This window comes from Salvia splendens, chromosome 12, assembly GCF_004379255.2.
Source record: "Salvia splendens isolate huo1 chromosome 12, SspV2, whole genome shotgun sequence".
Classification (NCBI taxonomy): Eukaryota; Viridiplantae; Streptophyta; class Magnoliopsida; order Lamiales; family Lamiaceae; genus Salvia; species Salvia splendens.
In genome coordinates this window covers 18,419,850-18,434,843 of record NC_056043.1, presented here as the reverse complement: position 1 = coordinate 18,434,843, position 14,994 = coordinate 18,419,850, and the positions used below count along the sequence as shown (strand labels likewise).

The following is a 14,994-nucleotide window of genomic DNA, read 5'->3' as shown; positions in this document are numbered from 1 at the left end:
AGGCGGAGTTTCAGTTTCGGTGTTCGATCTTAGATTTGGAATTTTTAGTGGTAGATCTGGAATCGTGAGTTAGTAATCTGTGTTTAAATGGTGTTGAATCTGGTTTATTTGTTATCTGATTTTAGTTTGTGTTTGTTGAAGAAGATGGTGTCCATATCAAATGTTGGGGACCACTTGTTTCTTTAAAAATGCTTTTTGCTTTTCGTCCTTCACTTTTAATTGTACCCTGCAGACCTATCAGTCTAGTCACCACACCTTCCACTACCTTCTGATATTCTGTTTAGCCCAAAATAGAAACCCAGTACTTTTCGAATATTTTCTGTTTCACCATGTCCACGTACACAGCTGCATATCAGAATCCTCTCACACCTCCTAGCCAGTAGGATACCACCTTTAAATTCCAGCCTAGATAAGTCTCAACCCAAAGCGTGGTAGCTAACCAAACCTTTCCAGAATATCACCGCAATCACTCCAACCGTCACCATCTCTGTGGGATTCGACCCCTACCTTCACTATACTACCCAGTAGAAGAGGGTTGAGGAATTATTGATACCAGGTTTTAGGCTTAGCAGGGGATTGTTTCATCCTGATCAGTAGGATACATCCTTGTTTGAACGACACCTACGCAAACCTGCTCTTTCATCGATCCCACGAAGATGGACACGTAAGAAAGCATCTAGAGATTTTTGGTTAGAAAACGGCTGCTGCCACGCAAACTTGGGTTGAGATATAACTACTTCTAGACCTAAGCACGGAATTAAACACTAGACCTAGTAAACTGTAAACAGCATGCAGACATCCAACATCCTTAGATCTACGTAATTTTAAACTTACTTTCTAGACCAAGCAAACAATTACCAACTATAGCTAAACAGAACGCAAATAAAAGTGGGGACCAACTTCCAGAAATATCAAGTACGGAAGAAAAGCTGCAACTAACAAACTAAGAACCTAACTAACAATGACATGAATAACTTCAAATGAATCAAACACGAAGATGAAGAAAACAGAGCACATACCGGGATTCGAACAAAATGTAAAAATTCGGACGTCGGAAACTTGCAAACAACCGAAAATAAAACAGATCTACGTATACTAGGCGGAATGAAATGAAAACACGAAAGCTAGGCATAAATCTCAATCACTCTTCAGATCCAACGTCGGAAACTCAATCCACTCTGGATTCAAGCAAACCGAACCCAACAACAACCAAAATCAACTCCATAGTTCCCGATTCACCCAGATCTACTTCGATCAACACTAGATTCCAACGATTCCACCCAAACTCAGCAACCAACACGAAACTCAAACATCCAACTCAGTAATCACAACAAACTCAAAATAATGAACATCCATAACCAAAACTCAACAGCATCTCAAATACGGAAAATAGAAATTGCATAAACTACAGAAATTTAACCGAAGACAGAGCCGAGATTCGAACGACAAAGCTCGGTGTAATCCTCAGCAGTCACTAAAATAAAAAACGGGAAATTGTTTCTTCGCCCTCAGCAAGGACGGTATTACACCACAAATGTCGAGAATTAGAAAGCAACAGTGACGGCAAACGTAACCCCCTTCGAAACTCCGAAAATCCCCTAAGTATGCAGAAGTGTGTGAGCTAAGAACCAGAGGCCTAAGTGCCAAAAGTGTCCCCGAGCATTGCATGCTCTCTTCCTTATATAGATGCGGTAGGATCTTCTAGAAACCTTCGCAGAAATCTCCATTCTGCCCTTCAGTTTCACGGTCCCTCCGTCTAGTCATTTTCCTCCGAATTTGCTCACTTATTCGTCGTATTTGCATGGTCCTTGTAATTCATCTTCTTTGTTCCTCGACCTGGCGAATTCTTCTGCACACCTGGCTTAAAACATGTGTTAGACCCTATAATTGTATTAATTCAACCCCTAAACCTATGCATGAAATTAGCCTTATCATTAGCCTAATCAAATAAAGCTCAATACCCAACATTTAGCATTCTACAGTTGAATATTACTTCCTCCGTCCCACAATATGAATCACATTTGGTATGAGCATTAGTTTTGAGAAATGTAAAGAATATTGGGTTAGAAAAGTTAGTACAATATGAAGTCCAATTTTTAAAATTAATTTTATAATAGAATGAGAGTGGAGTGAGTTAGTAGAATGTGTGACCTACTTACCATTTATGGTAAAAATGAAATGCGACTCCTATTATGGGATGGACTGAAATGGCAAAATGAGACTCCTATTGTCGGACGGAGGGAGTATAACATTTTTTTATAGTGGATCTCACATTTTATTAACTTATTATCACTCACATTTTATAATAAAACTAATAATCCCTCCGTTCTCTAAAAATAGAAACTTTTGAAACGGCACAGGTTTTAATGCAAAATTGGTAAAGTAAGAAAGAGTTAGAAAGAAAATTGAGTCAGTGAAAAATGTGTCCCGCCTTATTAGAGAGAGAAAAAATTCCTAGTATAAAAAATTTCTATTTTTAGGGGACAGACCAAAAATGAAAGAGTTTCTAATTTTAGGGGACAGAGGGAGTATATAAAAGTAGGATCATATGCCACTAATTTTTTCAACCCACTTTTTAATTACATTTCTTAAAACTCTTGACAAATTATTAGAAACAGAAGAAGTATATTTTTTTACTATACTTTAATAAGTACAGCTAGAGATGCCCACGGTTCCGGAACAGGCGATTATGGTTCGGAACCGTCGGTTCCGGTTTCGTAAATTGTTAAACCGGAACCGAACCGCGAGGGTGTTTCACGGTTTCGGTTCAGGTTCTAAAACTGACGGTTACAGTTTCGGTTCGGAACCGTTGGTTTTCCAGCAGTTTTCACGGTTCCGAACCGCCGGTTTCCGCCTGTTTTTTGCGGTTCTAGCTAGATTTCACAGTTTTCCGACGATTTTTTACGGTTCCGATTTGGAACCGGCCGGAACCGGCGGTTCCGACACGGTTTCGATTCGTAAAATTTGGAACCGGAACCGGCCTGCGGTTCAAAACACGACAGTTCCGGTTCAAGAAAAAAGTCATGGTTCCGGTTTGGAACCGGAACCGGCGGTTACGGTTCCGCGGTTAACCGCCGGAGCCGAAAACCTTGGGCATCTCTAAGTACATCCACAAAGGGAAGTCAAAGGATTTTTTTTAGTAGTAATTCATTATCTGATTAATTAAAAAGATTGATTATTCACTATGAAATAAAATAATTAATCACTTTTGGTTTAGATTAGATTTATTAACGGATAGTACGAGCGATAAAGGTTTAATTTTGTGAAATTAAGCAATATAGAATTTATCTGTATTTTACGTAGATGATTGTGGTATATTCATTTTCTCTAAATCGATTCCGATGAGGCGATGACTAAGAAATACTAATAAATTAAAATTTGTAACTTAAATATGAAAGAATAAGATGGAGTTACGTGATGAAAATTAACTAACGTGTTAATTAATTCCACTTAGGAAAATGGACCTTCGTTTAATCCTATATATAAGGCTTTCATTGTGCCCCCGAGTCGGAAGGCGACATGCCCCGCAGTGGCGGATCCAATATTTTCATCTAGCGTACGAGTCTTATAATGAATAATTACATTACACTAAAAAAACACAATAATTAATAGAGAGACAAATAGCTGAAGTATTGTTAATCGAAACTGGAGTTCACCTTATTAGATAAAGTAGATATCATAAATAGATAGAGACTAATTTTGATAAATAGACCGATATAAAAATACATGACTATATTTTTAATGGATAATGTCATATTAATTAAATAGCAAAATTGCACTTGTTAAATTTTTATACTTACATAATTAATGATAATGTCATTGATTTGGTGATTTTGAGTGTCAACTTGATATATTGATGAAAGATATAAAAATAGACAATGACTTTAAGAATTTGCAAGATATTAATCTCTTTCAACGAAATTTGTTGAAACAAAGAAGGATGTGGCTTATCTCCTTGTGTTTTTGCTTATCAAGTTGATTTTAATTCTTCTGGTTGTCACTGCAAGTGTAGAGAGATTATTTTCTGGAGTGACGTTTGTGAAGAATAAGTTGTGAAATAAGCATTGTTGATCAACCTTTGAATAATTGTTTGGTGACTTTCATTGAGAAATATATGTTTCTACAAGTTTCCAATGATGATATAGTCCATCGCTATGAAGATATGGAGACTCATATAAAATTAAATTGGATGTTATAATATTATTTTACAAGTTTTTGCATAAATACTCTGCTGTGAAAGAGGTTATATGAGTTTAGGAGTTTTAATTAAATAATTTTTAAATTCGTAATTATATTTTTTCTTTTAAAATACTAAAATTTAACTAAAAACTAGTATCACACCTATGCTATGCATAGATTAATAGTATATCTTTAAATTATTAATTTTCAATTTTAAATTATAGCACAGATTAATAGTATATTTTTAAAATATTAATTTTCAATTTAAAATTAATTAAAAAATTAGAATCAATATTAACAATGAACAATATGAGTAACAATTTTAGTTATAAACAAATCACATAATATAATGTTTAAACATTAAATCATGGAGTAGGAAGATAAAAATCTATCACAATAAAGAATTAAACACAATGGATGATTACTCATCATTTTTAAAACTTTTTAATACACTACATTAACTTTAAAATTAAAATCAACCTCATCATTATAAACTAAAACCTTCAATTCTTCACAATTCGTCACTCTTCAACATAATAGGTAAAATAACTCGTTTGTCATCTTTAAAGCCGTCCGCCTCGCCTAAAACTACAATAAATTAAGGAACAAATCAATTTGCAATGCACAAAATCAATAATCAATATGTATAGCTACTTTCGCCTAACAATTTGTATAGTTTTCAATAAAATTAAAAACAAATTAAATTATACATTAATTTTACCAACATAATAATCCTTTCATATGACTCAACCTACTTATAATATATATAAAAAAAACTTAGTCGATTATAATTTTAACATAAATTTTTGTACATGGATCAACTATAAAGTAACATAGATGAACTAAAAATCTAATCGTTACTATAAAAAAAAATTAATTATTAAAAATAAAAAGAAAGAAAATGGTGGTAACATCAATCTAAAAAAGAAAACATAGTAATGAATAAAAATGGACGGAAAGAAACGAAAATAATAGATATTATGCACGCAACCCTTGACGTAACTGCAAATCAGGAGGCAACCGCTCTACACCTTTCAGATTTGATGGAACCCTGATATGAATCAGAACAATATTAGAGGGGTGATAAAACATAATTATTCCGCAGGAGATAAGAGATAAAGAAGATGTGTACACATATAGATATTAGAAACAGAGAGATGAGGAAAGCTCGTAGCTTGCATCAATTTCAGCATAATTATAATGTGTTTAAAAGAGCTTTTCAAAAGTAATCTTGACTAAATACAATGAACTTCCCCATGCAAATGATATTGGATGGTTCTTAAGAATATCGGAATTTTTGCATTGCAACTCTCACACATACACAATCATGTATTTATAAATTATACAAATACTTTTTAAAATATCTTCATTGTAACTGCCCCACTAATTTTAGTTTACAGTTTCTTTTTTAAAATATGACAAATGATCTCAATGACTTAATTTTAATTCCCACATTTACACCTTCATTGTAAAACCTCCCACTCTTCATAGTTCACACGATTTTAGCTGCCCTTTAATTATACATTTTTAATTTAATATATTTTTTAAATTAAATGGCAATCTTGTAAATTTCTCCAAAACTCCCCTTTTATATATTGCATAGATTATCCGCAATAAAATAGTACTAAAAGTATTTTGCCAAAAGTAAAGATAAGAACTAAAATAAGATAACCATAAAAGATAACATAACATAATTAAGAAAACATATAAAATCATAAAACTGATAGAGAATATAATACATTAGCTACAAATAAAATCATAAAGGCGATGGGGTGATGATATACAACTTAGGAAAATTTCTTTATTGAAATGATACTTCTAATTAAAGGAATTCACATTTATAGAAGAGTTTTAACGTTTGGAATGTTATGAATGACTTTTAGTTATCCTAATGTCCATTTTTTCCGTATCACGTTGCTGATGTAATTGCAATATTAAGAATCATTTAATCACACACGTTTTTTATATAACTGCAAATTTTTAACCTTATATAGTTTTTATTATTTTTTAACATTAGTTTTTTTAAAATAAAATAGCATTCTTGTAAATTTTCCCAAAACTCCTCCTTTGTATATGTATAGATATATATTAAAAGTAATTAAACCAGATGAACAATAAAGAGCATGAAATTGATGTCCACTTTATGACGTGACACTATTCAAGTTAAGATTTTGTGTCAAGCTGTTAGCCCAACCCAAATTGATTTTCTTGACCCGACCCATTTGTATACCATCCATCTCCTTTCTCTCTCCGACGATCTCTTTCTCCATCATTCTCCTACTTCTCAGTTTGGGGCTTTTCTCCGGTCTTCACGTGTTTGCTTCTCTTCTTAAATTCTCGGTATATATTCGTGAATTATTGCCATTCTGTTTCCAAATTGGGAGTTTTTTCAAACATCTCTCTTAATGTTGCGATCAAAACCTTTGACCTGTGCAATTGGAATATTCGGTTTGTGCAGTGCATTGCTTGGAGCTCGGGAAGCTTGGATTCTTTCGGGGAGGGCAGGATGGATTTCGTATCGAAGTATCAGGTAATGTTTTGTTTATAGTCGACTAATCTTCTGTTAACCCCTATTTTCTCTGTGTGTACGATCTTTTAAAACTAAGTTAGGGTTCTTTTTTGCTTAACTAATTTAAAGTTTTGGGTGCTATTATCTGCATTTTTGAATATTGCTGCAGGGTGTGGTGGGGCGCGTTTTTGGGAATGATAATTCGACTTCGGATGATGACAGGTGATTTTATCCATGCTTCTTTTATTCATTATGTGTATGTGTTGCACGTCCCACTGAATATACTAATAACTGCTTTACAATCGGAGTAACATTGATGAATCTTGTCTTTCTCGGTTTCTGCTCAACTTCATACAGAATGCCTCCTCTTAGGATTGGGGTTCCTTTTGTTCTGCTTTTTTAGTAGGATTTGTGTTTATGTTCTCCAATTGCAACCTCAATAATCAAATTAGACTGATCAGAGATCATTTGATGAGGAAAATAAAATAGATGTTTTTTTTTTCTATCTGTGCTATCTTTATTATGTTCCTTTGATTGAGCAGTTTGAAGTTTGTCTTGTTTTGTTTGGCCTCTTCTCAAATTTAATTTGTTCATGGCCATTTTATCGACAGCTATGTGGAGCGCTTGCTTGATCGCATTAGCAATGGCACACTAGCTGACGACAGGAGGAATGCCATGGCTGAACTTCAGTCTATTGTGACAGAAAGTCATGCTGCACAATTAGCTTTTGGGGCAATGGGTTAGTTCATTTTTTCTTAATGGAACAGCTAGCTCTCTGATTCTACGCTTTATCATGTAAAATGTCATTTATGCCCTAAACTCAATGTTAGTGCAGGCTTTCCGGTACTGTTGAGTGTCTTAAAGGAGGAGCGCGATGATGTAGAAATGGTCAGAACTCTTTGCCCCTTGACTTGAGTTTTTCTAAATTCATCACTTTGTTACCTAGTATTTAGTGTTACATTCTGTAAAATATATCAATTGTTGGCAATTCTCCATTACACTCAATTTGAACATGCATTTATTATTTGAATAGGATGTGGATACAGATCTATTCTTGAACCAAAGGCTTGACAACTGCATATTTTTCCCTCCGTCCACCAATAAACGTCCCATTTGTCATTTTCGTCCGTCCGCCAATAAATTTCCCATTTGCTTTTTTACTACTTTTGGTAATGGACCCCACAATCCACTAACTTTATCTCACTCACAGTCTCACATTTTATTATAAAATTAATATATAAAACTAGGACCCCACCTTTCACTATCTTTTTTCATTCCCTTTCTATTACATTTCTTAAAACCCGTGCCCGGTCAAATTTTGGCCTTATAATCGTGGACGGAGGGAGTAGCTCTTAAAAGCAGTATTTGCAATGTCTTCAACTGATTCATTTTGTTGACAGTTTTTGACACCATTCGCAGATTTTTTTAGTACCTTAAGTGTTCCTCAAGTGGCTGTGGACTCTAATATGATATTCTGTCCATAATGTTTTTATGTAAACTTCTATGGCCAATAGATATTGTCCCTAGCTGTAGGCTGATACTCCCTCCGCCCGCTAAAAATAGTCCCATTTGTGGACGACGCCGGTTTTAATGTGAAATTGGTAAAGTATGTGAGAGAATGATATAAAGTAGGTAAAGTAGGAGAGAGAAAGAAAATGTGGATAAAGTACGAGAGAGATAAAAAATGAGTAATAAATTGGGAGTAACTTTTCATTTTTAGTATGAGACTAATTTTGGTGGACGTACGAAAATAAAATGAGAGACTATTTCTGCATTGTGCATTATCGATTGAGTATCCACTTTCGTACTGGATTTAAATTTATTATTTATCCTGATTCGGTACTATATTTATGAAGTTACGGGGGGCTATTGAAACTCTTGTAAGTGCTGTAAGTCCTACTCAGCATCCAAAATTATCGAAGAATGAGGTTCAGCCAGCTTTGATGAACAGTGACCTACTTTCTAGGGAAGTAGAAAGCATCTCTCTTCTACTGTCTCTTCTGGTAAGAGTGCTTTTTTACATTGAACTTGCATCTTATCGTCAATGACTAATTTGATACTTTTGCAGTCTGAGGAGGATTTCTATATACGATATTACACGTTGCAGTTGTTGACAGCACTTCTAACAAAGTCTCCAACTAGGTATTTTATTTCTTTTTTGTTCATGAAAAGACATTGATCATCTCAAGCTAGTCTAAGAGCATGCTGTTGGGTATTTCCATAGGCTGCAGGAAGCTATTCTAACTATTCCCCGTGGTATAACAAGGCTTGTGGATATGCTCATGGATCGTGAGGTATTTTTTTACTGGATACCTATTTATTTTTCACCATTCAGACTGATATATAATTGCACTGATGTATGTATTTGAAGGTTATACGCAATGAGGCTTTGCTGCTTCTAACATACTTGACTCGTGAAGCTGAGGCAAGTTTGTTTCTAAAATCCATAATATATATCACTGTTATAAGTCTCTTTTTCTCTCTCTGATAATAATATACTTCATTTCTTCTTACTGGCATTCATTGTGACATTTGACATCCAGGAGATTCAAAAGATTCTGGTCTTTGAAGGCGCTTTTGAGAAGATATTTAGTATCATAAATGAGGAGGGTGGTTCTGAAGGAGGTGTTGTAGTACAGGTGTTTAGCACACTTATTACTGATTGTTTGTATATTTTTTAAGATTTTCAATTTAGTATTTGTAGTTAGCCAATCTAGTAAATTTGATCTGTGTGTTGCAACCTGTTTTTTGTTAGATAACATTGTATTTATAGGAGAATATGTAATCAATCTGCTCTTTGATCTTGCAAACAGGACTGTCTGGAACTGTTAAACAATCTTCTTCGAAATAACACCTCAAATCAGGTTCTGCACATTTATAATTCACCTTTCTCATACGATTCTAAATACAGCTATATGAATTTTCTTACTGCTTCTAAGGTGATTGAATTGTGCTATAGGTATTGCTTAGGGAGACAATTGGCTTTGATCCACTGGTACCAATCTTGAAGCTCAGAGGAACCACGTATAAGTTCACACAGCAAAAGGTTAATTCATTTCTTACTGCTAGCTGGCTCATATTTTTTACTTCCAGCAAATGAGGTTGCTTAAGCGCTCATTCTAACTTTCTCCTGCATTCTACTCATTGCCAATAGACTATCAATCTACTCAGTGTATTGGATACGATAACTTTGTTGGTAAATGCTGATCTACAAACTGATTCTGGAAGAGACTCCAATGGGTTGACAAATAGGACTGTCTTGGTGCAGGTTTGAGTTCGATGTTTGAAATTTTACATTATGAATCTGACAAATTCTACATAATCTTACTTTGCACTAGTTTTAGTCTCACAGATAACCTTTTTCTATACTTTCAGAAAAGAGTGTTGGACCATCTTTTGATGCTTGGCGTAGAGAGTCAATGGGCTCCTGTTTCTCTTCGTTGTATGGTGAGATAGCCATTCCTTATGAATGAATTATTTCTCATACTCTGAGTCCATTCTTTATCCAGTGCTCTGTCATTTCTCTGCAATGGTGTTATTGAGAACATATACTCCCTCTGTCCCATTAGAAATGAAACGTTTTCCTTTTTGGTCTGTCCCATTAAAAATGAAACGTTTCTAAAAATGGAAACAATACTCTCTCTACTTTTTCTTCTCTCTTACTTTACTCTCTCTTCATTAACTCACAAAACAACACTACATAAAATCCTGTGCCGAAAAGCAAATGTTGCATATTTAATGGGACAAAGGGAGTATACTGTTTTATGAATGCTGATGTGAATGGATTTTAATGTAAACATCTGCTATTTTGTTTTAATTTCTTTTAGAATGTATCTTTGAGTTTTACTAGGAGCCATCAAGGTGATTCAAACTATAGAAAATTTCATTAGGTGTTTTTGGAGTTTTTCGTGCACCAAAAACAAGTTGAAATGTCTGAAGTAACCAATTTTTCAGAGGTCAAACGATATATATCAGAGACTACTATTATGATTTATCAAATCAGAATGAGTTAGAAGGGTAGATAAGATCCCAAGACAGTTAAGTACTCCCTCCGTCCCACAATAATTGTCACTCTTATTGTGGGAACTGGTTTTAAGAAATGTAAAGAAAAGTTGGTTGGAAAAGTTAGTGGAATGTAAGACTTTTTTATATTGGTTTTATAATAAAATGTGAGTGAAGAGAGTTAGTGGAATGTGAGACCTACTTACTATTTATGGTAAAAATGAAGTGTGACAATTATTGTGGGACGGACCGAAATGGAAAAGAGTGACAATTATTGTGGGACGGAGGGAGTATTACTTTGATTAAATAATAAGTGGTTCACATTTTACTCTCTATATCTTATGGTTTTCTCCGGAAGCAATGCACACCTCGTAAGTTACAAGCAGAATATATGTGAGGGAGAGGGAGGCCCGCACAGCTGCACCTGACTGGCTCATTCCATGTTATGATTTGTTATTTTACTATGTATACAGTTAGTTTTGTGATTTAATTGTTAGTTTGGCAGTGGAATCCTTTCGTGGGCTTTGGCTTAACCTAGGAAATGAAAGGGTTCTTCTTAAAAGAAGTTGTCTAGGGTATTATTCTTGATCTAATCATGGTGCCTAGCCCTTGGGCAGAAGAGAATTATGATGATTGCTTCGTGTTTATTTGGATATTGTTTATTCACTTGTAATCCTGCACAAGCTTCTATTTTTGGTGTGAATCCCCTTTACTCTACATTATATACAATATTGTATAACCTCAATATGACTACTTTGAGTAAAGAATGAGTTTTTCCCCACAATTCTACATGCTTCCTTTGGTGAACCAGTAGCTAAAAGTTGGTTGACACACAACATGTTGGAATTTTTAAGAAGTGCATGGTATTTGTAATATGTTTGAAGTGCATATTTTCACTTGGATTGCTATAACCATTTCAGGCACTCAGATGCATTGCAGATCTGGTGATTAATCATGCAAAAAATTGTGATGCCCTTGCAAGTAAATTACTTGGAGAGGAGCCACAAGTTGAGCCCGCATTAAATTCTATCCTCAGAATTATCTTGCGTGCTTCTAGCACACAAGAGTTCGTTGCAGCTGACTATGTTCTTAAGAACTTCTGTGAGGTTTGTATTATTAGTCTTAGGCCAGCTATATTATTGTTAAGCAAGTAGACATCCATACTTAAGTTATCCATGTTTTCATCAACAACTATGTTCCTAAATTTGGTAAATTCTAATATCCACGCATGTAAGATGCCAATTTTTGAACTGTTTTATTACTCTTTTTTGTATGCACTCTCATATTTTATTTTTCTAATATGAGCCATTATGTCCTTGTGATCTTCCAACTTGGAATAGAAAAATCCTGATGGCCAATCAATGCTTGTTTCAAGCTTACATCCTCAATCAAGCTCAACAGTTCGTTCTCCCTTTGAGGAGGATGTTCATGCATCATTCGGGAGGTTATATTTATTTTCAGATGTCTATCTATTCTACCCTTTTAGCTGTTGATTAAATGTCTGATATTACTGAATTTTGCAGCATGCTACTGAATGGCCTGACGTCGAGTGAAAGTGATGACGACCTTCAGGTAATGCTGTAGATTTCATGTGAATTGCTCCTTTATGGGAAACTGATACGGATAACGGATGGAAGATTTACAAGCGCGGGGATCGGGGAATTGTTTGGCCAAGCAACGACGTGGAGGACGAAGAGACCTAGCGGGTAGAGAAGGATCCGGAAGCAGCAATCTCGGCATTTGTTATAGTTGTTATTTCAGTTCCTATCTTTCGTTAGTTTGTTATAGTTATTTCTGCTCCTAATTTATTGTACCTTCTATCTATCTCGCCATTTATAGACGATCAAGCACAATAAATTAGGAGCAGAAATAACAACTATAACAAACTAACGAAAGATAGGAACCGAAATAACAACTATAACAAATGACGAGATTGCTGCTTCCAGATCCTTCTCTACCCGTTAGGTCTCTTCGTCCTCCATGCCGTTGCTTGGCCAAACAATTCCCCGATCCCCGCGCTTGTAAATCTTCCATCCGTTATCCGTATCAGAAACCATTTAGAAAAATATGTCCTATTGAGCTGGATTGGTTATCTATCTGGCCATTGTATTTTTATGAATTTTGAATTAGGGAATATTTGCCATTGCATTGCATAAGAATATCTGATTTTTCCTTTCTTTGTTTTCCTTCTGCAACCAGTAAATCTGTGATCCTTAGGCTACTGAGTTTTATCTGACTTGGTCAGACATTTCATTGCACGGGAAAATCTGATTTTGAGTTTTGCTATTGGTCTCCAAAATTTTGAAATAGTCAGGCACCTTCTATATAGCTGTGGTAGTTCACTATCTGTAAAATCAAGGATACAATGTGAAAGAGGTTTGACTGTTTGGTGATGTTGATCGAATTTCATCAAGTATCCACTGTCATATCATCTCCCCAATTTGTACAGATTTGCTGCAGAGCTGCAAGTGTCCTATCTCATCTTTTGAAGGATAATATCCGGTGCAAGGAGATGGTATGAAATTTCATTTCATGTACATGTGTGTATTTCTTTTTTCAACGAAAATATTTATATATCCTTGTTCTCTAAGAGTTGCTCGTTCTATCCAAGAGCCATAGCGACTCAGTCTGACTGACAATGGGGTGATGCAGGTTCTTCAAGTTGAACTTGAAGCTCCTACGCGATCATTGGGAGGTGCAGAGCCTTTGATGCACCGTTTGGTGAAGTACCTGGTACTTGTGTCGTCCAAGAATTGTGAAGATGGAAAAGCTAGCACATTTGGATCTGTGTCTAGTCATCCAGTTATGTTGAAATTGCTAATTATTTGGCTCTTTGACTGTCCACCTGCTGTTGAGTGCTTCCTCGATTCACATCCCCATCTAACATATCTGCTGGAGTTAGTGTCCGATCAAAATGCGACTGTATGTGTAAGGGGATTGGCTGCTGTACTCTTAGGAGAGTGTATATCATACAATAAAACGATTGACAATGGAAAGAATGCTTTTAGCATTGTAGATGCCGTAAGTCAGAAAATCGGTCTCACATCATACTTTTCCAAGTTCAATGAAATGCAGAACAGCTCGCTTTTCACATCTGCAAAACCATCTCTGACTCGCAAGCCATTGAGTAGGTCAAATGCTGCTAGCATGTCTGAGATTGAGAATGTTGAAGAAGATGACAGTATTGATCCTAACAGTGATGACTATTCGATGCTTGCAATGGTCTTTGATTCACAGTTTGTTGACTTTGTGAAGAGATTAGATGCTAAGATCAGAGAGCAAATTGTGGAAATATATAGTCACCCAAAGACCCAAGTTGCTGTGGTACCCGCAGAACTTGAACAGAAATCTGGGGAAATTGACGAGGAGTATATCCAACGTCTAAAAAGATTTGTGGAGAAGCAATGCCTTGAGATACAGGTACTTTCATTGATCTAGTAATGAAAATTCTATGTTTCGTGTATAGCTGCTAATATAGGAAGTTTTTTTAGTAAATTAGTTTTATCAAGTTTAACTGTGGACCGTTTGTGCAAGTTCAACCTTTTGCTCATCATATGCTCAACTTGAGGTCCCATTTCTGAGGAACTACTTGTTCGCATTTTATCTTACATTCTTTGGATATAAATCTTCTGAAGGAACTTTTGAGTCGGAATGCTACTCTGGCTGAGGACCTGGCAAGAGTAGGGGGGAGTGAACCGTCCCAGCTTGAACGTAAAGTTAGTGCTGGCACAGAAAGAGTTCAAGTTGAAACTCTGCGTCGTGATCTTCATGAGACTTCCCAACGATTAGAAGCCGTCAAAGCCGAGAAAATCAGAATTGAAGCTGAAGCATCAATGCACCAAAGTACCGCGAGTAAAATGGAATCTGATCTAAAAAGTTTGTCTGCCGCATATAATAGCCTTGAAGAGGTTAATTTTCAGCTAGAACGTGAAGTCAAAGCATTGAAGGGGGGTGGATCAGTCCCCGCCTCTGCTGACGTCGAGGCAATAAAAGCTGAAGCAAGGAAAGAAGCCCAAAGGGAGAGTGAAGCTGAATTGAATGACTTGCTGGTCTGTCTTGGGCAAGAGCAGAGCAAGGTGGAGAAGCTTAGCGCGAGGCTGTCGGAGTTGGGGGTTGATGCCGCTACGTTGCTGGATGGCATCGGAGAAGATATGGGACTTGATGGAGACGGGGAGGATGAAGAAGACTGATTCTCAAATTATTAATCTGTCTTTTATTTGTACATGAACATGATGTGGTAACTGTACAGTGTTGTAATAATTTATCATTTGGAAATTTATCGAATGTTTGTTTATGTTTTTGTA

At 35.6% G+C, this 14,994-nt stretch overlaps 1 protein-coding gene across 1 annotated transcript; it reads left to right on the top strand.

The window, feature by feature from the left end:
- The first annotated feature begins 6,362 nt into the window (after positions 1 to 6,362).
- Positions 6,363 to 14,994, top strand: LOC121759072 (golgin candidate 6-like). Its single transcript, XM_042154571.1, has 20 exons — positions 6,363 to 6,519; positions 6,638 to 6,709; positions 6,858 to 6,910; positions 7,300 to 7,427; positions 7,524 to 7,576; positions 8,545 to 8,691; positions 8,757 to 8,830; positions 8,913 to 8,982; positions 9,060 to 9,113; positions 9,232 to 9,327; positions 9,502 to 9,552; positions 9,648 to 9,734; positions 9,843 to 9,956; positions 10,064 to 10,135; positions 11,611 to 11,796; positions 12,031 to 12,134; positions 12,214 to 12,262; positions 13,140 to 13,205; positions 13,343 to 14,110; positions 14,326 to 14,994. Exons 2-20 carry the CDS (start codon positions 6,686 to 6,688, stop codon positions 14,878 to 14,880), a joined length of 2,751 nt encoding a protein of 916 aa, XP_042010505.1. The 5' UTR covers positions 6,363 to 6,519; positions 6,638 to 6,685; the 3' UTR covers positions 14,881 to 14,994.

What these genes read in the sequence shown, in the direction of transcription:
- LOC121759072 (XM_042154571.1), top strand. Translation starts at nt 6,686, where the DNA reads ATGGATTTCGTATCGAAGTATCAG. An exon ending in TTCTTAAGAACTTCTGTGAG is followed by an intron (nt 11,797 to 12,030) that starts GTTTGTATTATT and finishes AACTTGGAATAG; the next exon opens with AAAAATCCTGATGGCCAATC. An exon ending in AAAGTGATGACGACCTTCAG is followed by an intron (nt 12,263 to 13,139) that starts GTAATGCTGTAG and finishes CAATTTGTACAG; the next exon opens with ATTTGCTGCAGAGCTGCAAG.